This window comes from Venturia canescens, chromosome 7, assembly GCF_019457755.1.
Source record: "Venturia canescens isolate UGA chromosome 7, ASM1945775v1, whole genome shotgun sequence".
NCBI classification, from domain to species: domain Eukaryota; kingdom Metazoa; phylum Arthropoda; class Insecta; order Hymenoptera; family Ichneumonidae; genus Venturia; species Venturia canescens.
Genome location: NC_057427.1, coordinates 9,782,738 through 9,810,375, shown reverse-complemented (window position 1 = coordinate 9,810,375; position 27,638 = coordinate 9,782,738). Strand labels below are relative to the sequence as shown.

General features: G+C 41.5%; 5 protein-coding genes across 7 annotated transcripts; 3 read left to right on the top strand and 2 right to left on the bottom strand.

The window, feature by feature from the left end:
• The first annotated feature begins 1,689 nt into the window (after positions 1-1,689).
• LOC122413620 (FK506-binding protein 5-like) lies at positions 1,690-9,340 on the top strand. 2 transcript variants are annotated; one of them, XM_043424084.1, is made up of 6 exons: positions 1,690-1,821; positions 5,933-6,033; positions 6,198-6,386; positions 6,494-6,583; positions 7,257-7,425; positions 7,512-9,340. In XM_043424084.1, the coding sequence occupies exons 2-6, from the start codon at positions 5,958-5,960 to the stop codon at positions 8,845-8,847; spliced, it is 1,860 nt and encodes a 619-aa protein (XP_043280019.1). In that variant the 5' UTR covers positions 1,690-1,821; positions 5,933-5,957; the 3' UTR covers positions 8,848-9,340. The 2 variants fall into 2 exon arrangements, with proteins under 2 accessions (XP_043280019.1, XP_043280018.1); XM_043424083.1 differs by lacking the exon at positions 1,690-1,821 and adding an exon at positions 3,743-3,794.
• Positions 9,341-9,856: 516 nt separating this feature from the next.
• On the top strand, positions 9,857-11,609 carry LOC122413174 (uncharacterized). Its single transcript, XM_043423347.1, has 3 exons — positions 9,857-10,081; positions 10,842-11,126; positions 11,314-11,609. The coding sequence occupies exons 1-3, from the start codon at positions 9,979-9,981 to the stop codon at positions 11,607-11,609; spliced, it is 684 nt and encodes a 227-aa protein (XP_043279282.1). The 5' UTR covers positions 9,857-9,978.
• Positions 11,610-12,011: 402 nt separating this feature from the next.
• LOC122413621 (uncharacterized) lies at positions 12,012-13,397 on the top strand. The gene is made up of 3 exons (XM_043424085.1): positions 12,012-12,565; positions 12,753-12,901; positions 13,141-13,397. The coding sequence occupies exons 1-3, from the start codon at positions 12,145-12,147 to the stop codon at positions 13,306-13,308; spliced, it is 738 nt and encodes a 245-aa protein (XP_043280020.1). The 5' UTR covers positions 12,012-12,144; the 3' UTR covers positions 13,309-13,397.
• A 1,543-nt stretch (positions 13,398-14,940) lies between these two features.
• On the bottom strand, positions 14,941-18,892 carry LOC122413564 (probable U3 small nucleolar RNA-associated protein 11). Of its 2 annotated transcripts, XM_043423996.1 has the most exons (3): positions 18,759-18,892; positions 17,226-18,034; positions 14,941-16,845 (listed from the first exon to the last, which is right to left on the bottom strand). In XM_043423996.1, exon 2 carries the CDS (start codon positions 18,013-18,015, stop codon positions 17,254-17,256), a length of 762 nt encoding a protein of 253 aa, XP_043279931.1. In that variant the 5' UTR covers positions 18,016-18,034; positions 18,759-18,892; the 3' UTR covers positions 14,941-16,845; positions 17,226-17,253. The 2 variants fall into 2 exon arrangements, with proteins under 2 accessions (XP_043279931.1, XP_043279930.1); XM_043423995.1 differs by lacking the exon at positions 14,941-16,845 and having other exon boundaries at positions 17,217-18,034.
• Positions 18,893-19,041: 149 nt separating this feature from the next.
• On the bottom strand, positions 19,042-27,082 carry LOC122413003 (kin of IRRE-like protein 3). Its single transcript, XM_043423060.1, has 6 exons — positions 26,289-27,082; positions 25,617-25,746; positions 24,021-24,220; positions 22,689-23,009; positions 21,776-22,267; positions 19,042-20,714 (listed from the first exon to the last, which is right to left on the bottom strand). Exons 1-6 carry the CDS (start codon positions 26,659-26,661, stop codon positions 20,164-20,166), a joined length of 2,067 nt encoding a protein of 688 aa, XP_043278995.1. The 5' UTR covers positions 26,662-27,082; the 3' UTR covers positions 19,042-20,163.
• Between the last annotated feature and the right edge of the window lie 556 nt (positions 27,083-27,638).

Here is a 27,638-nt window from a genome sequence, read left to right as displayed (position 1 = left end):
AGCTCATAAAACTGAGGAAAAAACAAGAAAATTCGTAATCGTAGGGACCCCAAATATTCAGCAAATCAAGATTCGTCAATACAGCCAGTGACCTCGCCCCCCGATCTTCGAATGAAAAACAAAGAGCTTCGCAATAATCCGCACGCGCATAATTACATTAATTATTCCCACAATGATCGATGCCGCCTGAGCGTTGACCCTCATTAACCGCGAGTCCGTGTTCGCAGGCCCCAAGCGCGGGAAGAGACAAGGCAGCCTCGTTCTTCACGTGTTAACATATTCCGGGTCGTTATTACGTAAAAACTCGTTTCACCGTGACCCACATAGGGACGAGCGGTGTTCGAATCTCATCCGCGGAACCCTTCGTGTTCCAACGTAACCATTGAAAGGGCCCGAGCACGATATTTGCTAGAGCATTGCTGGGCGACGGTTCCCAGGACGTTGATCACGAAGCTGGGCGGGTCGCATCTCCGGGGTCGGAAAGTTCGAGTCAATTTTCGTCCCGATAACCGCCTTAATTAAGTATTGATTATATAAAGTGAAGTCGCCGCATCGAATCTCCGGAAGGCTTACGTTCCATGGCCTTGACCATCACCGTAAATACACCCTGTGTATAGACCGGTGCGTAGCAAGTCACAAAGAAACGTCGAGAGGAACCTTCACCGTGGACAATAGTTTCCAGTCATTCGATCTCGAGTCCCGAGGCTCTTAAGGGACATCCGATCCCCGGCACCTTCCAAACAACGCGCGCATCGACGAACAATTATTAGCCAAGGTAAACCGCTTCTCGTCACTACTTTCTTCGACCCACTAACCAGAGAAAGGTACACGTCCTCTATCGCCCCTCCCCCGCTCCTCGGGTCGCACCTCGCGCCCTCGACGGCCAAAACTCATCGTTTTATGTTTCGAGTATCATCTCGGAGCGCGGGGTTCTAGGGCCGGTTGCTTCCTACATCCGGGTTCCATCATTTTCTGCTTTTCATTCTTCTCTGCGGTTACGCTTTTCTTTTTTCCATTTTCATTTCCGAGCCACAAATTCGATTGGAATTTGACAGCTTTGTTATTTTTTGAAGCAACGGTTCGTTCCTTCGTTCTTTGGGCTTTTCTCAAGCTCAACACGCCGGGGGCGAATTTATCGTTTGGTCTGGCCGGACCGAGCGACCTTGAAGACGATTATTCGAATTTTCTTCCTTTTCCAATTCTCGACGTGTGTGAACCAAAAATTTGACAGTTCTGCGGAGATTCTTCGATCATTTTCATTCGAATTCTTCAATTTTTTCAATTTCTTCGCTGTTGTAGGTCAAGAAAATCAGGAAATGAGAATGTATCGTGGTTTTGGGAATGTTATTGCAGGGGATGCAGATGCAAAGAATATTTGAAATTGAGTCTGGGATACGGATTTGAAGGGAGCATTTGCCGCGGATGTGGTCACTTGGAAAAAATGGGGTTTTCGAAAATTGGTCCAGTTTTGCACCCACTGAAATGTTATTTTTTGAAAAAGCGGTGAAAAAGAGCGTGTGACGTAGTCCAAAGGCAAATTTGGTCGATCCGTTGGTTTATTCGAGCTAAGAAGCACATTAGAATGCTTAATAATTCTTAGCGAACGGTTGCAAGATGGAGGTGGGGCATGACCGACTTTAAAAGCTGCGTGGGGGGGTAGTTGGGCGGCATCTTCAGTTGGACATTGGCCTCCGTAAGATTAAGAGTTGAAAAAGAGTCGAGAAGTGGCGGAGGAAAGACGTGACACTTGTTCGATCACTATAGAAAAAAACCAATTCAACTGTGACGTTTCGAAAGGTTTTTTCTTTTTCTTTCATCAAGGTAAGTGAGATTTAATTATCCCCGAATATTGAGGATCGAAAAATCGAGCTGAGCAGAGAGTTCGAACGATAATTTTCTCCGTTTTGTACCTTCGACCGGAAACGTTGACTTAGAAAATCGATAAGCGGTCCAGGATCGTTGAACGTTTAAAACCATTCACTCGATTCGTCGTTCGATTGTCTCGCTACGTTTTCTGTGGCAATCGGATTCTTCGGCTCGTCAAAAAATGACGCCTCCGCATTCGTGATCGCCTACACCCTTGAATATTCTTCCAAGAGATCTTCTTCGTGTTTTCAACAGCGTCGAATATCTTTCGAAAAAAAAAACACTGCAACGTGATATCGGAGATGTCACATACGCGAGGTGTATTTCAAATACGATCTTTCACGTCTTCTCTGTACGGTATAGTTTAGTTTCAACATGTGCATAACGGTACTAAATATACGTATTCACACGAGTTGGCGCAGCACGAAAGCACCGGTAGGAAGAGACTCGCGATCGCTTGTAGCTTCTCGAGCGATGAAAATATCGAATGTTTAAAACACGAAAATTAAATCGTGTCGAAAAAATTCCGTTTTTCTTCTGTTCTCTCAATTTTTTCAACGACGAAACATGCTTCAAAATTTATGAAGACGAATTAGTATGTGACGTTATTTAATCGTCGTCAGTTTGCTCGTTAACTTAATGATTTTTTAATTTTTCATTAACATCGAGCCTGCTTCACTCAAAATTTATAATTTCGAGTTAATTTCACGTGACGTTTCCGTGGGATCGTCATCCCGATGAAAAATCAGTTTCCTTTTAGTGAATTAATTTTATAACAACGGAACGCGGTTTTTAAGTGTCTGAACTGTCCCGAGAAAGATCAAAGTGCTATAATCAAGAGCACACGAAAACGAAATTTCGTTGATGTGCTAAAAAGAGTTTGTTTGCTCAAAATTGAAATTTTTTTCGCTTAACTTCATAATTTTGTCCAATGCAAGTAACAAAATATTTCAATATTGCAATAAAACTTTGTTTTTATCAGTGCAGTCGTCGATCGTTGATTGCAAATGTAGCTCATGAACTCTCAAGAAGTTTGCTAATTTTTGACGTTTATCGATCTAGATTGACCGTTCAGTTGCTGCAGCTCTCAGAATGACAAAAAAAAATTAAAAAATCTCGAGTATCAAAATCTCAAAACTGTTATCAAAACAGTACGAAATTCTCAGACTCTTCAATAAGGAAATTCGCCGATGGATGAAAAAACTTGAATTTAGAGTCCCAACTTAAATAAATGGACTTTTACAATGTGACGTAACGGCGATTCGCGAATACTGGCGCATCGATATTGGCGTAACAAAGATAATGACACTTTCCCTCGTGCCGTGATAAATAGCTCACAACCATAACAACGCTACACGCATGAATTTAATGAGCGTCAATTACAGTTTGCCATGTTTTCGTATGAAAATCGCGTCTGTGAAGAAAAATTGCATAATACAAGGATGAAAATTTCTCCGCTTGATTTCGTTCTGTATCACAGTCGCATTTACGATTAATATAATTAAGGGTTGGCGCGGTAACAAGAAACGAGTATGTAGCTCAATCGGCATTGGAAAAGAAAAATTGTGCGATCGCGCATACCGATATGTCGGGTGCATGTAGAGCGTCGCAGAACGTGACTATATGTTTGGAAGACCTGGATTCCCATTTAAGGTGGACACGTGACTATGATGAACGGATTTGGTCGACGGTTCGTCCACCTCGCGAATTTATATGTGCGCACGGCGCATTCCGAGCTCGACGAATGAACGAACCCCTTAAGAACGGACTTTCGATTGCCCTGCGAAGTGTTTCCATCGGTTGTCAGATTTTTTTTTAATCGATTTCGAACTTACGTGATTACGTAAAAAAGTTCAAGTTCGATTGCTTGCGTGGTTCGTTGACGAATTCTCTTGTACAGAAGAATTTATGAGAAGTTGAGTGCTTTGGTAAGTTTTTTCACGTAGTTCAAGCTAACAATAATAATCGAAATCATTGTTCGTCGTACGCGCGATCACTGCGAAAAACATTCTTTTGTTGAAACACTTTTTTCGGTTAATATTGCGTCACAAGTGTCTGGAACAAAAGGCACAAGGAAACACGGTTTTCCAATATAATTGCAGCTTCACGCGCGTTAATCTTTTATCAAAGGCCAACGAATGAGAACTCTGTTCAGGAGAAAATCATTTGTGCGTTATTTCAAATACGAAACAACAACCGACGAAGGATTTTCGAGATTCGAGCTCCTGACAAAAATTATCGTTCGAATCCTCAACGAATTTTCGGGTTTTTAAATCTGCACATTTATTATCGGCTCCCTGAAAAAAGTTTCAACATTATTTATCCCCGAAAAATTGACTGTCGAATTTTCAATTCACTAATACCGAGTCGTACTTTCTGAATTTCTCGCTTTCGCGCCAACGATATTTTTCGTTTCTCGCATTTCACTCAGTGACGGAGCGAAAGGGACTATTCCGAGTGTTAAGGGGGTCCTACTTTAGAAAGTCAAAAAAATCGATCGTTTCCGGGAATGTTTTTAGGACAGACGGAAATAACTCACGATAGCGAACTTTTCGGTATAGTTTCAAGGATATTTTCAAAGTACAAAAACATTTTTTTAATATGAGGAATACTAATTTGTACATGATTTATGCGCAACGTCTCATTATCGAAGTTTCTCAGCTGCGTACAGTGGAGATCGTAATTATTGTCTGTAACAAAAGTTCCAAATTTTTTTTCCATTTTCATATATTTTCCTTCCACATGAACCTATAAAAGCCCGAAAAAATTGCGAAATTCTGTGTTTACAGCACGTTGAACTGATATTCTTCTGCTTTAGAAGCGTTTTTTTTTCAAACTCGCTGAAAATATAGAATTTCGCTATTTTTCTGGCTTCTAATTGGTTCATATGGAATGAAAATATATGAAAATGCATAAAAAATTCGGAATTTTCGTTTCAGACGATCTTCGCATCGTACGCAGGTGAGAAACTTCGATGATGCTGAGACTGCGCATAAACCGTGAACAAATGAGTATTTCTTACATGAAAAAAATGTTTTTGTACTTTTGGAATATCCTTGAAACTGTACCGAAAAGTTCGCTATGGTAAGATATTTCCGTCCATCCAAAAACATTCCCGAAATTTTTCGGGAATTTTTTTGACTCTCCAAAGCAGGACCCCCCTTAATTGAGACTCGAATCTTTAAATTTTGAAGTTGAATGTCCCTCGTGGAATGAAAAAAGATCTATTTTCGGTCTCTCGAGTCGTCGCACGAGGTGCCTAAAGTGTGTATCGCAGAGTACACAAGACTCGATTCGAGGACTTGGACGATCGTCTTTGACCGTGACCATGATGTAGGCCAACTGGTCGTACCCGAGGGGTTTCAACGCACAGAAATGCTCGCAAGTAGCTTTTTCTCACTCGCATTTCTTCGGTTTTGTGCCGGAATAAAGTGCTCCTCTCCGCGGAGTGGCTGCTCGAAATAATTGTGTTTCTTCTTCTGCGTGCGTAAAAGTCATTGAAAAATGAAGGAAACGCGATGAAATTTCTTCAACGACGGAGAAAATTGTCGCGCGTCCGCTCGTGGAAATTTAATGCCCGGGCGACGCGCAGCTCGGTTTTAACGAGGCGAAACTCGGAAAATAAAAAGCGAAGGAAATCAGCGTCCAACGAGCTGCTTCACCATTTTTTTCTCCAATCTACACACTTTTAATTGCCTGCGAAATATTCGTTTCTTCCCATAAGCACATCTCACCAAACACCATTTTTTTCGTCCATTTTCGTCGAAAAATTCCCTTATTTTAAGAAGAGCAACGATCACGTTGCGCAAATATGATGTTTTCTCAATATGGGTCAAGCTATGGTTATGCTAATAACTCCGTGAACTCGCATATTCATGAAGCAAAAATGAAGGGAATGAAAAGACTCTGTACAAAGAAACATTTATCGCTAACGTCGCACGAATCGCATCCGAAGCCTGACAATCGACGCTCCATTCTCCCGCGCGAATTCAACCGTTTTTTCGCGATAAACGAATCGGCCTTTGCTGTGAATAAAACTTTGTTTTTCACCGTTCATTGTTCGCAGGAAAAAGTCATAAAGATACGAAAGGATGCGGTTGTCAACGGTGTTCGAGTTACTGCTGATATTTTTGCTGATTGCCTTCGCGGCTTACGGACGCGTAATCGGTAGCTAAGAGATTGCATTCATTGGTTTTCCTTTTCTTTAGAGCTACAACTGAATTTCGGTGATCTTAGAAAAGTCATTTTCGAAACATGCCAAATACTCGGATTCACGAAATCTGAGATTTCCTCGACGAAGGTAACGCAACACCGACAATAATGAATTTCAGATCGAGATGAATCGACGATCCATCGCGGAATCAGAGCCGCCAACGGGTCGAGACAGAGCAATGTTGGAGTCCACGTAATGTCCCTGAAACAGGCGGCCCAGAACGTCAACAAATACTGCAACTGCAACAGGCACATTTGCAACTGTTGCAGAGACTTCGACATTCCGTTGGTGGCCCTCAAGGGACCAGGTGACCGATCAACGCCCTCAAATCATTCAATTTTTTTTAATTTACCAAAATATCTGCTCGTGAGGTCAATTCGCGATGGTCAAAACCATTTTTTCCTCGCGTTTCAGGTTGTGCTTCGCTGCAGTACCTCGAGCGTGATAAATTGGGGGTTCAGCTGAGCGTGGGCGACAACATTTTGACGAGCACCGTCGTCAATGGTAAGCGGATAAACGAATCTGCTCTTTTACATTCAGCTCGAAATGAATTCAATTTTTAATAAACGGGAAATTAAATTAAAATATGTCGAACCCGGTGAATTTTTGAGTCGAACATTCGTCGAGTGATGCGTGGACAAAAGTATGAATAATTGACGAAAAACTTGAAAATTGAGGGGCTCGAAAGCATTATGGATTCGCGAACGAAAGCGTCCTCGGGAATAAAAAACGTCTGTTTTCATTGAACGTGAAAAACGGCCGAGCGATAAGTGTGTTAAGCGCACGTGAAAATTGGCACCGAGAGACGAAAGTTTATCTACGACGGTCCGTAAAAATGTGTTTGAAGACTTGTACAGCTACGTGTAAACACGTGTAATCGATGCATGAGTCATCGAAGCTGTGAGAAGACTTTCACCTATTGATCCTCGAGTCGAAAGTTCCATTTCCGGGTTTGAAATTTCTTTGTAAATATCGCTTTTTGCGTGGCTCCTGAGAGGCGCCGAGCTACTTCGTAAATGGGACGTTGGCTCGGCGAACTTTGTTCAATTAATTTATCAGGACGAACGTATATTTTCAGAAAAGTAAATGAGTTGAAAAATCCGAAGAGCATCGAACTACAAAACGACGATTTTGACTTTTCCATCGTTCATTATTTTTCGTGATTTCCGTGTTGAAGGAGAAAAACCAAAGGCAGTTTGTTTCCCGATGCCCGGTGGGCTGACGAAGTTCTGTGGACGAATTTATTCCATCGAAAGAGAAGCGAACGATCACTTCAAAGCGTGCCTTGGTCTCGAGCTGCAGTCATCCAGCGTAACCGAAGCTGCTCTACGGGTCAGCTGTTTCAGGTGATTTTTTTTCTTACTTTTCATAAAAAAACGAGCTCAAGAAAGCAGGAAGGAGCAAAGTTTAATCGTGTCGTGAATTTTCGAAGATTTGGTCCCGACGGCGTAGCTCTGCGTCCGGCGGAACAACTGCCGATCGTGGAAGAGGAAAAGCCAGCGGAAGATGAGGAGGAGGACGACGACCTCTTCGATTTTGGAGTCGACGACGACGAAGAGGAAGAAGACTCCGGTCTGGGAAACGCGGTTCCGGGATCGTCCAACTCGGGGGACGCCTCGTACGACGACGAAGACGAAGACGACGACGATTTCTTGGGTTTCGGTCCGCTGCTCGATCTCATCACCGGCGATGACGACAGCGACAAGAAGAAAAAGCCTCAGGTGACAACTTCGGCGCCTCTTTTGTCGTTCACTATTCCGATCCTGCCGAAGCCAACGACCGCGATCGTCCCCGGCGAGCTTGGAAGCGTCAACGTCGGAGCGAAGCCCGTCGCTCAGAAACCCGAGGACATCGGAGACCCGGTTTCCATCGGCGGCGGCGGGGACGACCTACTCTCGACCGTTGACGTCTCAGCCACCGAGGAACTCTCGGAGGAATCAGCGGCGACGGAATCGGTCCACGAATCATCGCTGAGCAGCGAGGAAGGCACCGGGGCAACGGAAGCTTCTGCCATCGCGGAATCCGCCGAAGCTGTGGCCACCACATCGGCCAACGAGAAGACCAAAATAGTACCGTCAAACTCCGATCGAATCGAGTACGTCGTTAAACCCAACAGAAAAGTAACGATCGTCAAGAAGGTAGCGAGCGTCTCCACGAAACCAAGCTTGACTGCCAGCAGCCCGAACGCGATAAAAAGCGAGCAGAAAAAGCCGGTAGTCTCTTCCGTCATCATAAACAAATTAACGAAACCCAGTGCAGTCCAAAATTCCCTGGTTTCGTCTCCCAACAAGGTTACCAACAACGTCAAGGACGACGACGACGATGACGACGACGACGAAGACATCTTGGACGACTCTGAACTCGACGAGGAAGACGACGACGAGGACGAGGAGGAAGACGAAGACGAAAAAGTCGAGGACGAAACGCTCGAGAGCGAACACGAAAATTCTGACAATAACGAAAATCACGGAGCTAATGAGACCGACAAAAACGAAGAACAACACGAGGAGGAGGAGGAGGCCGTCGAAGATTTGATCGACGACGACGACGACGACGACGACGACGAGGAAGAGGAGGCCGAAGAAGAGTCTGCAGTTTTGAGCGCCTTCGTCGAGGGAGACTCCGACAAAATACAAAACAAAGTCGCCGGCACCGTGCCCACCGAACACGAGGAAGACGAGGACGATTACGATCTCGGAATGTCCGATCTCTTGGTACGAAAAAAACGCATGAGGACTTCCCGGCAGAGCAAAGTAATGAGACTCTAAAAAATTCTTCCACTTTACAATTACGACGGGATCGTCCAACGACTTTTTCTCGATTTCCTTGAGCCGAAACTCGTAAAAAAATTCTCAGGATTCATTGACGAAAACTTGGCAATACCACGATTGAAAAAAAAAGTCATTCAAACTCTCGGTTCTGTGGAAACGTTCACATTTTTCCGACTTCTGCGAATTTTTCAAGCGATTCGATTCAATGGCTCAAGACCATCGGATTGTCCTCTTTTCCCCAAAACATTCCGAATCTCAGACACGCAGAGGGCATCGAGAGAATTTTAAAACAGATTCGATCTTTCACGTTGATTTACTGCTGCCGCGTGATTCAACGACTGATGCAATCTTCCCAGTTTTCCGTGCATCGCCAGCCATACAAATACACCATATTTATGACACGAATGAAATTAAAATTCCGCCCTATTTATTAATATTTATATTATTTATTCCTAATTTAATTAGATTTACTTGAATAAAAAATGTACATTCAACGAAAACTTGGTTTTTATTCATCCATCCCGATTCACTCATTTTTTAAATTGATCCACGAATTAGTGTTCGATCGACGACAGGAATTCATTGGATAAAATAACCGAATCGATTCGTTGAAAATGGTTTTTTTGAAAAAGCTATTGCACGTCACTGCTGCACTTTGATGCAATTTTAGAAAATCAATTTTGTATGTTATTCCTAATTTGAATTTGACCTGAAAAATTAGGAACGATGCGATTTCGTCTAACTTATTAATCGCGAAAGTCACGATTTCGTTTCCTCAACTGCTCAAACCAGTCCGCGAACTCGAGGCAAAACTTGACGAGAGGCCAAAAATAACGTTATCATGATTAGAAAACAAACGATCTGGAGAGAACGGTGAATTCCGCTGAATTCGATATTCGCTTTCTCTCTCTCGCTTTTTCCCCCTCGAAAGTTGATCGATAATTAATGCATTGGTGTCCTGAAGACCGGCTAAAGTGAAGCGGGAGGTTCGATGTGGCTTATCAAGAGACGCGGTAGCGGCTCGATCTTGTTACACGAATATATTCAGTTCAGTTCTCAAAGTGTCGCGTTAGGCAACGGTTCTTTTTCGATTGGGTTTTCATTCGTCGCCCCGCACGCGAATTTAAAATGTTGGCAATCCGTTCGATCGGTCAGGGCGTTACGATTCTTTTGATACTGACGAATAAGAGCGATGGAGCAGCTGTCAAAGAGTTGAAAGACTTCACAATGGGTACGCACTATCACGTAAGAAGGACGAAAAAAAACGAACGAAGAAAAAGTTTCGCGAGATTTTGGAAACCGAAAAATCATGAAAAATTAAGCGACGATCGTTCTCACTAGTTTCAGGGGGTGCTGCTTTTAAAAGTCGTAAAAATCGATTGTTTTCGGGAATGTTTTTGGATTGACGAAAATTACCGACGATAGCGAAATTTTCGGCATAGTTTCAAGGATATTTCAAAAGTACAAAAACATTTTTTTCATTTGAGAAATACCGATTTGTACACTCCGCGGGAGTGAAATTAGACTACCTTAAATTCTGCCCGCCGTTTGAAGCAGTCGGCTTTCTCTCCGTGCCTAATATTCTATTCAACTAAAGTGCGAGAATCAAAAGGAAGGTGGATAAGGATCGCCATAGAAGAAATTTAAAGTTTCTTTCAACTTCAGATCTGCCAATTCGTTTCAGTTCTTCGGTTAATGCAAATGTGAGGATCGACTCGAAGAACGGTTAAAAGTGTAAAAAAAATTTGAAAAATCGACGATTCATCATTTCTTATTTCAATGCCCTGACAATGTTTTTCTATTCACAAATCGAATGATAACTTTCGATTGTGCTTTTGGTTTTAATTTCTATCATCATTTTTTCCCAAATATTTCTTTCCAATCGTGCAGTAAAACGGTAATAGAAAAACGTTAAAAAATATTCAAATTTCCTTTGTCCAAATCGTCCGTTTCGCCATAAGCGTCGCAGCTAAGGATTTTCAATATTGCAGCAATCGATACGGACACTTCGATATATTACGACCCTGGAAACAGAACAAAATTGGTAATCGACAAAGTGGACGGGAGGTTCCCGTTTGATCCAACGAAATTGATAGTGCGTGGTTTGCCCTGTTTCTGCAACAATTTGGTATGCGGTTGTTGCACCGGCATAAACTTAATGCTGCTGAACTTTGATCGTGTGGCGTGCACCAATCTCACTTTTGTCCCGGAGGAATTCGCATTGGATTTCGTTGCATCGATGGGCGACGATATAATCATGGACAGCAGATTGACAGGTGAAATTTTAATACTTCATTAATTATTCATTAATTTTTAATTAAATTATAAAATTAAATTAAAAAAAATTAAACCTGAATTTATTATTTATTTATTAATTAAATAAAACACCGTCAAACTTCCAGATTTGAATAAAACTTTATCTTCAAATAATTTACCAATGCGATCCCACTTTTGGTTTTCCAGCTCGAAATCCACCGCCGTTTTGCGTCCCGCTCCAGTTTCTCCCGATAGTATCATTCTGCGTTCGTTTTTTCGATCTGCACCTGAAAGATAGAAAATTTAACGTTTGCGTCGATTTCGAAACGAGGGTTGGCCAGTTTACGGTCTTCATATTGCACTTTAATTGCGTGAAATTGAGCAGCGACGGTGTCTCGTGGAGCCGGCCCGCGAAGGACACGAGTTCCCTGGGTGCGAACTCGAGCGAGCCAAGAGTCTACGACTCGCTCAATTCCGGGGATGCTGAGGAGGATCGTTATTAGTTGTGCGCAATTGGGAGCAGAAGAGCTGAAAGTTTGAACCGCGTGATGTTAAAATAACTGCGACGAATTTTCGTTTGTCGAATAAATTTGTTTTCGAACCGCTGGATTGCTCTCTGATGATAAAAATTGTTTGATACGTTGATAAAGAACATTTAGTCGAGCTAATATTTAAAAGTGTTTCGTATGCATTCCACTCGTCGTCTCTCGTCCGATCCTCTCGACGTAATAATCGCGGAGGAATGAGCACCAAGGCATCGGAGCGTTTCCACTTGTTCATTCTCTTTGGCACACCTGCTCGTCGATCTCTGTGTCATCGAGAGACTCGTCGAGATCGAGGAAAAATACGGATCGAGAATAAAGTTGTTCTCGATGAGCGTGAACCTAAATTTCTCCTTTGAAACGAGGTCGCAGCCGGCATCCGTTAGGAGGTGAGCAGTTGAGCGTCGTTCGCTGTTGAGGTCGCATCTCCATCCGAATTATTATGTCTCGCTAAATTTTACACACGCGCGAGCACATACGCAAGGAAAGGAGCGAAATGAATCTTGGTTCGATCTCGAGAATGCTGAAAAATTTGTTATTTTTCGTGTTAATCGACGTTTCGTCGCACGGGGCTTTCGCACTCGACGACGCGGTGCACTCGAGCCATGTTTTCACCAATAAAAATGAGAAACAGCCTCCGATCGAGGCCCCCGATAAAATCCGACTACGCGAACTCGCGAGCCTCCTGAGACAGTCCGGAAATGTCAATGGCACTAACACCGGAAGTGCTCAGGTCACGGCAGAACGAGAAGGACAATGCAAATGTGCGCTCGGTGTTTGTGGCTGCTGTTCACGCTTCTTGCTCGATACCTTCAGACAAAAAGCCTGCGTCAACGTCACCTATGATCCTGACGAGTTCAGCTTTACCGCCAAAATTTTGATGAACGATCGTGTCCTCTACACTCGCTCGGTTTCAGGTAAAAACTCTCAAAACATTTCTCACTAAATCCCTCGTTTTTTCTCTTCTCTTGAAAATATTTCTTTGTTTAATGGGACTAAGAAACTATTTTTTTATCGCCTTCTTCGTGTCCAAAGACCAAATTTTAAAAAAAACACCATCCAAGATCCTTTCTCGTGATTCTGCCTTCGTAAAATTTGTTTCAGGAAAAAATCCTCGGCCGGTCTGCGTTCCTGTGCCCAGATTTCCAGTCGTCAGAGCTTGTGTCAGATTCTACAATATTTATTTCCAAGGGAGAAATGTTCACGCGTGCGTCAACATGGAGGGAAAGTTTCAAGACACGATATTGTTTAAGGTGAATAGAAAACCTACGGCCTTCGCGTGTTTCATGGGCTTAGACGTTCGGAAAAGAGACTCGGAAAATTTGAAAATTTTCTTCCCGTCGTTGCTCAAAGATTCGGCAAAGAGCTCGAAAAAAGATTTGAAAAAATACTTTTTCGAGCATTTTTCTGCTCCATTTTTTAATCTTTTGACTCAAAATTTTGAACATTCAACGGGAGACAACAGCGAGGTGATTTTCGTGTTTTTTTTCAGGTGGGATTCGATTGCATAAGGCTCGGAGCCAACGGCGTAGCTCTGGTGAAACCAGAGGATGGTGGCGGAGTCGGCCAAGTGGAATTTTTGCCGGACGATCCGAGTGAAGACTCGGACGACGATTACGACGAGGAGGAGGAGGACGACGACGATGACGATTATTTTTAAGTCAGTAAACACGAGTAATAATATTGAAGAAAATACCGATCGAGGAAAATGTCTCTGATGAATTCAGTAGAGAAAATTGGACGAGTAAATAGTGGAAATAAAAATCGAAGCTCGCATATAATGAGGAAATTCTTCAACCTCGTTCATCGACTCACGATCGGAAGTAGAATAATTTTAAGAGCTCCTGACGACCCACTGACCTTTCATCGAATCCTTAATCCTCAACTCCGTTCGATAAAACCGTCTCAAATTCACACGAAATCGTTGTCAAAGGCGGCAACGAAGAACTCCATGAGAACGACGAGGCGCCAAATGCTGCGAGCGTTAACGATTAAACGATCGTAAAAAACGGCGATTCGATGGAGCGAAAAGTTTTCGATATTTTTCAACTTATAAAACAGCATTCTCGCGGTAGCTTCGAACAACGCGCGAAAATTGGATTATTTTTTGCGAAATAGAACGAAGATTATTGCGAGCTTAAACATCCTCGTCGTGACACTATCGAACTTTATTTACGAACGGTCGCGCGAATAGCGGTTTCTCGATACGATGATTTTCCGGAATATGAAAAAATGGCTTGTTTTGTTATCGCGAACTCGTGAGTAGAAAAGAACCAATGAAATTGTCAGGACTGAAATGAACACACGATCGAACTTACGTTCATTCTCAATTAGCATGCACTCTGATATACGATTATTGATATGTATTTCCTCGGAGAGGTTTGCTCGAAATATCGCAATTACTTATGCAATCGTGCATCAGCGCGTTGCTCCACAGCAGCTGAAGCTGGCTGACTTCATGACGAAAATAAAAGCGTGAGTTATGTTTGTTTACGACGAGAAATTGTTGCAGTGATCATTGCTCCACGTCGGTTTATTTGTCGTGGATTCTTCGATGAAGAAGGCGCCAGGGAAAGGGTTTTTGATGGAAATTCTCATTTTTCGTTGCGTTTGCTTGCAGCAATTGTGTCCGAAATTCTATGTTTTCGAGTCAAAAGTCTCGATGTTCACGTTTGAGTCTTATTCCGCGACAGAAATAAAGGGATAAAAAGTTTGAACCCCTTTTTCGTGGGCAACTCTTTTCGACCGTGTCCCAGCGATGCTGAAAGGATTTTCGCTCACTTTTCTCGTGACTAAATCGCGAGCAACCGAGTTTCTGGATTCTAATAATTACGACTCCTGAGACAACTCAAGCTCGAAAAGATCCAACTGTCGTTAAAATAATCGCTCAAAATTGGGACCTGAGGGAGGAAGGAAACGGTCGAGTACGACTTTTTCACAACCTTTTTACTCTCCTCTCAAAACCCCATTTGCGAAGCTCAATTTCGTCAAAGCCTCGATAATAATTACAAAAATCATTCATTTTTTTGTTACTCAACAGGATTGTTAACTCGTAGAAACCACACTGGTGCAAATTAGCACCCACGAAAATTTCCAGTGTCCAGAACTTCAAAATTCCTTTCTGCTCCAATTTTGCCATTTTTCTATAATGAAACTGTATTTTTCAATTTTTTAAATGTTTGTAATCGATTTTCTAAGGAACTGTTACCCCTAAAAAGCCTCGTAACGAATAATGCGTAAGCAAAGAAAAAAGTGATGAAAATAACGCAACCAAAAAACGGTAATTGGCCAATTGCGATGGAGTACACAAAATTTCTTTATTCGTGTGCTACGTATTTTGCTGAAATAATATATTTGATAAATCTGTTGATGACTTCCTGTGCCGAATGGTCGTCGAACCGTGGCAGATATGAGCATAGTTCCTGTATTTTAGTTGCCAATAGTTGAAAAACAATAAGTCGCGTTAGGCCATCCATGTCAGGCCCTCTCTCGCCTAGCATGAGGTTTTTAAAGCAAATTATTGTCGTTTCACTTCCCATAACGATTGGATCGTTCACTTGCCACGAGCGCTGTGAATATTCGTGCGAGAATCGTCGCTCTAAAGATGCGTGTTGTTTCGTGGTGTTCAGTCCTTTTCGTGACGTTTTTATCGACTTTTCGGGCCGATACTAACGACAGAGAGTTGAGTAAGTTCTGCCACTTGGCTGATAAAATTTTTCTTGGAATTTCGCGTCCATCGATTCGGTTTCGTGAAGCTTACTGAAGACAGCTAATTTTAGTGCAAAAAAAAGTTTCGTCACGTTTCCAAGGGCCGTTTTTTGTTCCAAATTTTCCATACGAATCCGGATTTCCTCTTCAAAAATACAATTTTCATTATTTTTCGTTACTTTTAAACAAACAGGAGTAACGAAAAACAAAGGATTTCTGTTCTATCGAAAGTACGTCATAACAGAAAGGCCATGCAAATGCTCGACAACATTTTCGTGCTCGTGCTGCGTAACCGTAACTCTGCTTTACACCAAACGAAGGAGAGAACGTACGTTGGCTTCGAATACTAATTTCAACGACGTTATTCCACTCTTAATTAGCTGTTGATACTCTTTTTTTCTATTTTTTAGTTTGCTCCAATTTCGTGTACCAAAGAAATGGATTAAATGTCGACATTTCCCTGGACACAGACAGTATAAAGACTATGACAACAACAAGTAATAAACTATAGTTTCATTAACAGTTAATGGTGGTTGAAATACACCGTGAGATTGAGATAATTCAGAAAGATTGGTAGAAACTTATTAGTATTTAAAATTGATGTTCAGAGCTTGGAACGTCGATCTTCAAAGCCAAATTTTTCATTGAATTTCGAGACCATTAGCAGCTTCGAAAATAGTTAAAATCGGTCTAAAATGAACGGGCGAAAGGAGGTTCGACTAAAATGGTTTTCTTGATTCCGTAGATTACCGTCCCTTCAAAATGTGTTCGGCGATACCGGGGAGTCTTTTTTCAGCGATATGCGTGAACGTAACGGAGCTCAATCAATTTCCACGATCACTTACGGCGTGCGTTAGGCATCAGATCGTTACGAAAATTCAGGAATGGCAAATCGATTACACGTGCGTCAGCATCTCGACGGAACTTCCGGCCGCGACGGGCAGCACGTCTATGATGATGTCGAGAATGACCAGTCCAATGGGCGACGAAATGCCTATGACCGAAGGAACAACACCGACGCAGGGGCCTATGAAGCCCGATGTTCCTTCGGAGATGCCGGATGTTCCACCAGGCATGCCACCGGACATGCGACCAGAAATGCCACCGAATAGTTTAATGGGCGTCGAGCCAGTTCCATCAACAGAAGAACCGGAAGCCGAAATCTCCGAGAAGCTGGAATCGCTAACAGCGATTGTTGGGGCCCGAAAGCGTCGAGGAACGAGATTGAAATTGCGTAAGAGCAGCATCGTCAATACGAAGGGCCATGCAGGACCGATGACCGAAAAGCTCAAATCTCCTATTCAAACTGTCAACGACTCCGTTCCAAATGGTCTTAAACTTCCACTCGAAGCTGGAAATTTACCACCGAAAAACCTGGCCGTTGCTGACGAGCCGTTCGACGAAGTTCCGACAGTCCCCGATCAAACCGGAAGGTACGATTTTCATAACAGAACCGAACATTTCCCAAACAGAATTCCACCGATTTTTGCTACAACAATAAACAGTGAAAATAGCACAATTAAGAATGACGCTTACTACAAAATCATGGGGAAGAATCTCGCCTACAAAATCTTGTCTACAAACGGGACCAACAGAATCATTTTTCCTGACTAATGGATTTTTTGTAAGCGATCGAGATGGCGAATTCGTTTCGGGGAAATTTCTCAAGAATGATTTTTCATGAGCGAAAATATTGATGTGGAATGCAGAGAGTTCAAGTTGAGTTGAAGTTGAACGATTCTTATTACTTTTTTTATGACGTTTGTGTCGATTCGACAATGTTTTTGTATTGAACACAGGTTCAGCAGGATTGTTAACAATAAAAGTTCATTTTTTAAATGAAGCAAAAAACTCCTTGCGTTGTCTTACAATTTTTATTAAGATTAGGAGCAGAACATTATCGCTTCCTCTGGAATTTCCATTTATACAGAGGTGCGTTGTGATTGCTACCATCACGTATTTTTTTGGGTTTCGTCGCGACCTTTTCCTTGAGAGCTCGTCGAATTTCCAGTTTTTGTTGAACAATCGTCAGCTCACGTTCGCGTTCGATCCTCTTGTCCAATTCTTTGTAAGCCATGTGTTTTTGTTGCTCTAATGTGGCAAGAGTGCGATCGTCGATTTCGGGTAATCTCATTTCTTTCAACTTGCTCAATCGTGGTCTGTTCGTCCTTCGTCCTAAGAGAGCCGGATGAGTGTCGAGTTTTGTAGCAAGATCGAAATTTTTGGCTTCTTTCGCATTGTCGACAAAGAACAAGTGTTTGTTGGGGATATCGTTGACAGCGTCGATCATGTGGAGTCGACTTTGCATTTTTTCAACCTTTTTTGCTTCCAAGTTTCTCTTGTAAGCAACGTACTTGAGATCTTGAGTTTCCATCAGTTTCAATTGACTCTCCGTGTGTTCCTCTTCCTTCTCTTTCTCTCTGTGAATCCCATTTTCCACTTTCGAGTTTATCATGTGAAAATGAAACTCGTCAGGGTTTTTGTTCAATGCCCTGCGCCTCAGGAGCTTCAGAGTCGCTTGCTTGTCATTGTAGTCTTTTGCTCTCAGCACGTAATCTTTCTTTTTCTCCAACAAACCCAGATGCTTTCTTGACTCTGGCTGGTGACGCTCCCGGTGAGTCTTCTGACCCGTTTTCGCTGCCTTTTTCCATGAAGACATTTTCTAATTTAGCTAGTTCCTGGAAAATAAAAAACAAAATAGTGCTATTGTTTAAACAAAGATTCTAACTTGTTTTGGGGCTCGGTTCTCCAAGCACTTAAGAATATACAAAAAACATGATTTGTTTCAAATCAGAGTTTCATTCGTTTCTGGAACCATGACCCAGGATTTTTCAACTTTACAGCCAGGAAAATTAAATATTTTCCATTCTCAGGAACAAATGATCCATGCCTTGAATTCATAATTTTAAAAATGCAGCACTTTTTCTAGCAGATGATCGAGTACTCTTGTCCTCGAATTATTCTTTCGACTTCGTTGGAACTTTATTCGGTTTATCTCAGAAATTTACATAGTCACGATGCAACAAGAATTTAAATAATTTTAAATATAACCGAATTAACAATAGAAATGCGGTCTCGAATCTAGAAAACCTGAAAAAGTGTGAATTCCGTGCTATTCTTTGCAGTGAAGTCTTTCCAGAAAAATAAATAAATAGATCGAGTTTTGAGGAAATATTTACGTATTGCTTGAATTTCATGAATCCAATTTGTTTGAATAAACATTAGAAATGTGTACTTCCGAGGTTATAATTCCACGCTGACAAAACAACAACAATAAAAGTATGTAGATAAAATTGGGGCCTCCAATATATTTGACGTGACAAAATTTATGCAGAACGAACACCCAAGAAATATTGTTATGTAAAAGTTAATTCGGCTTCTTTAGTAATAAAATATACTTACGGCTTATAAATGTGAAAAATATTTGACAAGTCAACTATCCGAAAACCTGTAACCTGTGATTTCACGATTTCATGTGCTCGTGAACAAGATTGCGCGGAAGGGCAACATAACCTCGATTCAGCCCATTGAATTGCGCATGCGCCCCGCGAGCTCTCCAGTGGTCAAAAGTCACAGCAATCATCATAGGTTAAAATTCAAATAGCGAAGACCTTCACAAAAAGCAAAATTTGCAATTAAACAATACAAAAACAACCACTTTTAATACTCCGTGAATAGTGCATGTTTTAGGAATATATATTTTTATTGATTTTTACTTAGAAATACAAAAGTACTTAACGATTAATATTATTAAAGGGAACAATAAATAATATACAACTTTTATATATAAACTAGAATGGAATGAATGTGTCAACGTATGATGAGAAACAGAGATTAACCATAACGTAACTATTATCTATTTAGCCTTCTTTTTGGTATCTTCGAATTAAGTTTAAGAACAACTTAATCAACGCTCGATAATAAAATCTAATTAACGAAAATCGAGTAATTAATTACGAAAGATATATATGCATAAATTGGCTAAAAATTATAATGAAACTTAACGTAAATATGTAAGAAAGAATTATTGTACAGTAACGTATAATGATTTTGTCGCATGAAAATTGTAACATCGGATAATTCAGGCAGGTTTGACAACTTTCATTTTTTTTCATGTTTAAATCGAAGTTGTTCTAAAACTTTGTACAGTTACTCTATTGTGTATTTATAACCATTTATTTTTCAACATTTTCCAAGATGTCCTGCACATTACGATCATTTAGAAAAATATCGTTAAATTTCGAAACGAGTTTGGTTAATTACACCTTTTCAATGATGCCAAACCAATGAGTGACAGGTTTTGACTTTCACTTTTGAGTCAATTGTATTAAAAATGACATTGTCTCAGAATTCCTTGAAATTATAAAACCAATGGGCTTTCGAGGATTCGTTTAGGTCAATGAATTGGGGGAGAAAAATCGAAAAACAATTTAAGAACAGCTGAAATATTTATAACGCAGGAAGATAACAAAAACAAAAACTGCGAGGAATGCTCTTGAGAAATTGATAACTTACCAGGAATTGATTAATCGAACTTGAAGCAATATTTTCATTAGAATCTTGTTGAAAATACATACATTGAGAAATAATATTCTTTTTACCTCTGTCATCATAGACTGCAGCAAAAATGTAAAGCAATCTGAAGACCTTTTTCTCAAGATTCGTATGACAGTTGAAAAAACGAATATATGGAATGAAAATTAAGCGCTAATTATGAACAGAATGACACTAAATTGAAAATAGGAAACGACGTTCGAAATCCCAGCACAGACGAGGAAAATGAAGTTTTCAAAAAATTAAAAAAAATTTAAACAATAGTAGGAGCTTGGAGGACAGCCGGTGCCCTCCTGACCTTGAGAGCTTCGGGGCTCATAGTTCGTGGCTGTTTGGCCATTTGATCATAATCATACATAACGGCGAGACCACCGTCCGGTTGCTGCAGCTTTCGCGTGTACGTTTTACTCGGTGTCGGTGCCTTCTGTCGATCCAAGGGCGAAGGTGTTGTGTAAAAAGCGTCAGCAGCGATACTGCCTTCTTCCTCCTCTTCGTCTTTCTCGTATTTACGATGCTTCAGCCTCAATATCGAGTACACACCAACTGTCACGAGTATAACAATGAAGAGCAAACCAACGGCTGCGGCGATCGCAATAACACGAATTTCCGTCGGGTCTCGTATATTCAGTTTAATATTCGTCGAGTCCTGGCCTTTTTCACTTTCTATCAACAACGTGTACGTTCTCGCGTCCTCCTTCTGCAAATCTCTTATTTCCAATTTCGCCCAATAACAATTGGTCACTACTTTGTTCTCGGTTATCGGTTCCAACGGCAGAGCCTCGTATTTTGGATTGATACTCTCACCTGAAAATTGAATCATTACAAAAATGTCATTATTCGTACGAACGATTCTAATGATAATGAGAACACTATTTTTCAACTGTCAAAAGTCACAGTGACGATGTGGGACGATCGAATTTCGCGAAATCTGACAGAATTATCACTAGTTGAAATGTCGCTGTCACTAAATTTAAAAATCTACGAGAAAAACAATATTTCGAGAACTAGAAAACAGGAAGTGTGTTTCGAATGAAAAAATATTTTTCCCACGTTTATTAGGAACAAAACCGATCGACATTACAGAGGGTCTTGGAATCGTGCACCTGTCACGGATCAGAAATAACAAGTGTGCTGATCAAAGTAGAAAATAATGATGATAACAATGATAATTACAAAAATTCTCGAAATGAGAATACGACGATTTTCGTTATACAGGCCTGCGGAAAGGTTTTGTTCCCTAGGAATTGATACGCAAATTTCTTTCAAAGGCTTTCTGGGAAAATACTTGGCTACAAATAAAAATTTCAGTGTATGAAAAACGTACGTACTTTAGTGCCAAGGCTTTTTAAGGAGTTTCTCAATCAATCTCTTACGTCAATATTCTGACAATATTTGAAGTTCAAAATCGAAGCAAAGATCAATTTTTTTTCCTCACATGCCTGTCATTTACAGGAATATTCATAAGAATCTGACTTATGCTATATTTTAGCAGTTTGCTTTGTTCGCAAGAAAACTTTCATTTTCTATTTTTCAGACTATGCCTGTAAAGATTTTTCGAAGAGTGTTTGACAAAATGACGGATACCCCGGCGATTTTCTAAATTCAGAAAATATTGAGAGACTACAATACATTTTTATATCGAATTTCGGAGTGACTGGAAAGCAGCAAAATTCAACTTCATAAATTTCCGTTTCTGACACGTTATCAGATTGATGACAAAGCCTTTCGTCCGCTCGGCAAAATGTCTGAGAAATGATGGCAATAAAAATAGCACAGACCAAAAAATGGATATGAATGGATATGAAAAGTATCTTGTTTTGTCCTTTTGATAGCCGGCGTTGATGGATTTCTAGAGAAGTATTTACCTGCTCGAAGATGAGAGCTGCCCCATTGCCATGCGACGAGTCTCGGCGGTGGTCTCGAGCAGAAGCGCGATTTTAAGCGATGAACAGGTTCCCCGAGCCAGCCGAGAGATTCGTAGAAATCGTTATCGCTGGTGGATGGTCTCGTTTGTATCTCCGGTGGTCCCGATACGTGGAGTAAAAATCGTGCGTCACTCGGCATTTCCCGTCGCACACCATTTATAACGTTGTAAGCAACGCAACGGTATTCACCCTCGTCGGACCAAACAATGTTCTCGATACGTAAATGACGTCCGCCGAGTTTCTCGCTGAGTGGATTTTCAATCATTTCCGGTATCCCACCCCGGTTATGAGTCCATCTGTAATTCGGATTTGGATTCGCCTCGAATTCGGCGCAAACGAAAGGCTCGACGCTCGTTCCGAGCATCGCCACTACTTCGGTCTCTCCCAATGTCGTGTTTAAATTATTCTCGTTCACCACAAGTCGCGGTCCGTCTGTAACACAGCATAAATTCTCCGATTAAAATTCCTCCGCACCCACGTTCTAGCTTCGAGTTTCCTGACTCTTTGATTTAGCCTCTGAGTCAAGGGTCGATTTTCAAATTTATTTGCATTCTCATTTCTATCGTTCTCGTCTCTGTGAGAAATACTTAAAATCGTGAAAAATTGTAACAAGAAGATTCTGGGCACGTTTTACTGAATAAATGAAACAACACATTTGGAAAAAAATCTTATCATGAAGAAACGAAGAAAAAGTTATAAAAGTCTCATCGATGTTGCTTCGAATCGCTCTTCGATGGTTGCTACGATAAAAATATTTGCAGCGAGTACTCGAGGAAAAGTGAGGTCTTTTGTGAGTTTCTTTGTTTCCACCGGCTAGCAAATATTTTTTGAAGCGGAATGAAAAGGTTCTTACATTGAACGTCGAGCCTGTAATTCGCTGGGGGACTCTCGCCCATAACATTGAACGCTTTGCAAGTATAAAGTCCGACGTCTTCTCTCTTGACTGGTTCGAATCTGACTTCCGATCCCACGAAACTGCCATTACGATGGGTTCGATTATGGCCCGATTGTTCGAAGCTATCGAGCTCGTTTATTGCCAAAGAGTCCTTGTACCATTTTATAGTGGCCGGTGGATTAGCATCAGCGATGCATTTTATGCTCATAAAACTCGAAGAATCCTCGAGCCCACCTGGCAAAACCCGAGGGCTCGTTTCTATTCTGACTTCCGGTGTGTCTGAAATTTCAATTCTACAATTAGCATCATATTTCCCGTATACTTTAGAACCTCCATTCTTTTTGCTTCCGATGAATGGTTAAAAACAATGAAACAAAAAATAATCATAAAATACACTCGAATTTTCTTTGTTTCACATTCGACCGAGCCACTGATTCAAATTTTGCTTCTTCGATAATTGACCCACTCGTTTATCCTCGAACTAAACTTTTTCTCAAAACAATCGTCTGAATTTTGAATAGGACGTTTTCTGAACGCCACTAAACTCGTTTCCTGTTGATAAATCCAAATATTTACATTTCGAAAGTAGTACAATATTGCTTATTATTCCTTTGGTATTTAAATCTTTCTTGCGGTACTGCAAGTCGCCCATAACTAGTAGACGTTAAGGAAAGCATTATTATGAATACGAGTGTGGAGCAAGTACCGTAAAACGGTGCTCGTATTCCGTTTCGGTCTGTCATGCGTCGTAGACTTTCGTCTACACGCGCTCGGGGGCCCGTAATTTCGGAAAAGCACTATTTTTATTGCTTGTTTTTTATGGATTAAATTACGAGTAATTTGTCTTGACCGAGAAACCTTTGGCCGAGGTGAATCAATGGGGAATCAAACTGCTCAGCGTTCTCTTAGTGTAAAAATGACTTTTTAGACGAGAGAGTTGAGCAGTGTCCGAAAAATTCTGCGATCTTGTCGTCGTATCTTTTCCCGGAGCTGTAAAATGATGAAAAATCAAATCTGTTGAAAGCTTTCAAAATTTTTGCGTAGAAATTTGATTTCCAATATCGTGGCAGGAGAATCCTTTCAAATAAGGCACGAAATTACGTTAAAGAAACGCTGACGGCGGACTCGAAATGAAAAGAAATTTAATGGGGAAACGCTTCAGCGAGCTTGCCACTTTAGCCACTCTCCAAATGCTGATGTTCCTCGATACTTTTTCCATCGTTTTCGGGCACGATTTTTCGGAATTTACTCTTCGATAAGGTTACTCCGAGAAGAAATATCACAACTCACAATGTATATCGAGACGACACTCAGCGATAGCAGGTAATGGACTCGTCGGATGTAGACTGAGACACCTGATCGGTAGACCATGGTTCTCTCGCTGTCCACGAATTCTCAGAAGACTGTGGGCTGCCCAGGTCTTGGGATTGTCGACCTCCGTTGCGTTCGTCTGTTCCCGCAGAGATTCAACCTCGTCGCCACCGATGAACCTGCGAATTTGACCTCCGTTCACATTCCATTCGATCCGCGGAACCATCACACAGAAATTTTTCTCATTAAATGTCTGCAACGGAGGAAAGGGCATTGAAAAAAATGCAATTTATGAAAATTCGCTTGGCGGAACGTCGAATCAACGGGTTTCGAAATTTCTCCATTGAAATCGACTAAAAATATTGATTAACTGAAAAAAAAAATTGATGAAACGTTGAACAATTTAAGGGAGGAACGTAATTTAGGTTTTTCCATCTCGTCCCTGTGCTCGAGTGCCAAAAAGCCGCCAATAATTATCATTATTCGATCAACTTTACGATTTGTACAAGTTGAAATTGCGACGATTTTTCCAACCAAATAAAATTGCGGCCCATGCAGGAGCCAAATTCGATATTATTCTTTCGAAAAAAACATTTTCTTCTGTGAGATTCGACAAATTTCCGAGGCCGGAGATGAAAAATAGGAAAACGATTTTTCGATTGCAAGTCGGAGTTAATCGAGCATTCAGTAATTGCCCTTCCGACGCCCTTTCGTTATTTGCGTTTCATTATGAAGAGCCGATACAGAGAATACGGTTCGGCGGTGCATCGCGTCCGTCGTGGATTCAGAACACGAATAAGGAGCGGCTATCTTCGACAGAGCATGAAACGGAAAAGAGCGTCGTAGCTGGACAACCCTTTTCTCTCGTGTATATAGTTATGAAGCAGGGATGCAGTGGCGAGAGACACTCGACGTTACGGATTCTTGGTTTCTCTCAGCCGAACGTATAGCGATAGCGCAACAATACGTAAATGTGTGTGCACTAAAATATATATTCGAGAATGCGAAGCACAATGGGCGAGGAGAAAGAAAAACGTAATTTTACGTATTTTCGCTCGTAAATATGGCGAACAGTGGAAAAAATCGTTTCCACCGTTACACCGATTTTTTTGCGTACTGCTGGAGCCAGAGAAAATGAGCCGAGGAGAAGAAAAATCGTGTGAACAAGTATTTCGTCAAGTTTGCAAAGATTTTTTCTCATTTCAGGAGTGAAAGATAAAATATTTGTTGAGAAGTAATCGCTCGAGGGGAATTTTGAAAATAATGATTTTTCGAAGGCGAGACGCAGCCGTCCGGAAACACGAATTCAGTGACAAAAGAAGCTCGCAGTGTCAGATCGCCCGGACAGCTTTTGGTACGTGCAGCACTCTGACGAATTCGAAATGAAATTGTGCTAGAAATGCAATTTAGTTGCGAGGCACTCCGTGAATATGGGAAAAAGGGTGACGAGCACTCGCCGGAGTGCACCGGCCTCCGGAAATTCTCTGCACGTACGAGGGAAAAAGGAGATCTTTATCTCGAGGATTTTTATGAGAGGGGTGAGCACACTTTTGGAATTAACAAACCGCCATCTACCATTTGATCACTGCTGGGGGATTCCCGTATCTTGATACACAGGATATCGTGACTTCCTGACCCTCCCTCAACGTTAGAGCTCCGGATAGACCGGTTCCGCCATATTCCAAACGCGGCTGTCTCGGTTTAACTGAAATTCGTGAAGCATACACAATACACTGTTAAAAATTTGTTGCAGCTCAAGATTTTCTCGTGTTTTTCTCGATCAATCGCAAGAGCCAGAGCGAGTCTGAACGGTTTTACTAATTCATCGTTAACTTCGTTTACATGATCGAGGAAAATTGAATTTTTATCGTCAATATACCACCATTCACTGATGTGGGAACAAAAGTTGGACAATCCGTAGTTTTTCGAGTGCAAATTGTGAAATTTACACGCAGAATAAATAATATTTCGAATTAGTACGAAAATAGACTTTACAACGCTCAATCGACGAAAAATATTGGGCTTGTATTTATATTTTATGGTCGAAGTGAAAGATTTGGCTGCGCGGTATAAAATGTTGCGAGGAACGTGTATTTCGGATGGGCGGAAATAAAATTTTGTTATTTTTGAGATCGTACGCCAAAATTTTGAGCGGATGTTAATTTGTTTTTGGACAGAGAGGAAAATATTTCATGAAGTTTGATTAATTTGGACTCGAGTATAGAAAATGTGTCGTGAATTTTTCACCTCTAACGAGGAGCCTCGAGGGCAGCGAGGTGAGAGCATCCTGTCGGGTAAAATCGCCAGATGTGACTTGACATTCCCAGAAACCGTCGTCGAAATCAAGAGATGCACGTCTAATGAGAAGTGTGCAATCGGTGTTGCGATCGCCGGCCCATTCGTACTTGTCCGGGTGCATGCCAACGGGTTTTCGATCTTTTTGCCAGATGCACTGTCCGCGTTTGTCGAGAACTTTGCATCTGAGTTTGACGTCTTCGCCGGTAGAAACTTCGTGATAAATCGGTGGTGTTTCGGAGAAGCGTTGTTGACCGAGGCACAAAGAAAAATTGACAACAAGCATGAGCGCGGCGATGACGAGGGGATTGGAATCTTTTTGCATTTTGGGGCCGGGACACGCACGTGGGGAAAATCACAACAAAATATAATCGACGGAAAGTCACAGAATGTCGATATAAAACCGTTGATTTATCGCTACATTATTCGTCCAGCTCTACTTTGAACTCTCGAAACACTTTGTTCGTAAAACATTTTCAATGAAAAAGGTTTAAACGTTTGTAAAAATTCTTCACTCCCTCGAGAAGATCGCGAGTCACTTGGTCGAATATTCTCATATTGAATAACATTCACAATGTCAATTCCCTCAACCGTTGTTTCTCAGCACTACACATTCGTCCGCTGTTGACATTGCGACACAAATAAACACCGAAAATACGAAGAGACTAAAGTTCCGAGAAATGTTTTGTTTTCGTGTTGACGAAAGCGGCGACAACGCGAGCGGTGGTCAACGGCAGAACGCGGACTGAGCGCCTCCGCAGGCTCAAAAGTTCCTACAAACTACAAACGGAAGACGCGGACCCCAAACGTGGCGGATCCATGCGTGCGTATCCAACCCTGTCTCCTCTCTCTCCTGTTGCTTGTGTATCCTTATTATTCGAGCGTGTTATCATTATGCCATGCTACGCTAAGCTTTCCTACCCACCATTTTGTGTCCTATGTTTTATTCTGTACAGGTCTGCATGCACTGTGTTCATTCTCATATCGCAGTTCGTTTTATGCTCAGAAAAATAGTACGGAGATAGAGAAAAACAGAGAAGGAGAAGGAGACGGAGAGAAAGAGGGAAAGAGAAAGGAGCCCCTACGGGCTGCACGACTCTCACAATTCGTTGTTATGCATCGTTCGTACGTATAATGCAATGTGCATAGATTAAAACTTCTCCCTCATCTCGTTCTCCACTCCCCTTGTCGAAAAACACGTTTCCCAGGCTCTCGGATTAAATATGAGACTGATATGGAAGGTCACTGGCCCTTGAACCATTGCCCAACATAATATACTCGATATTCTAAATTGCTAGGTAA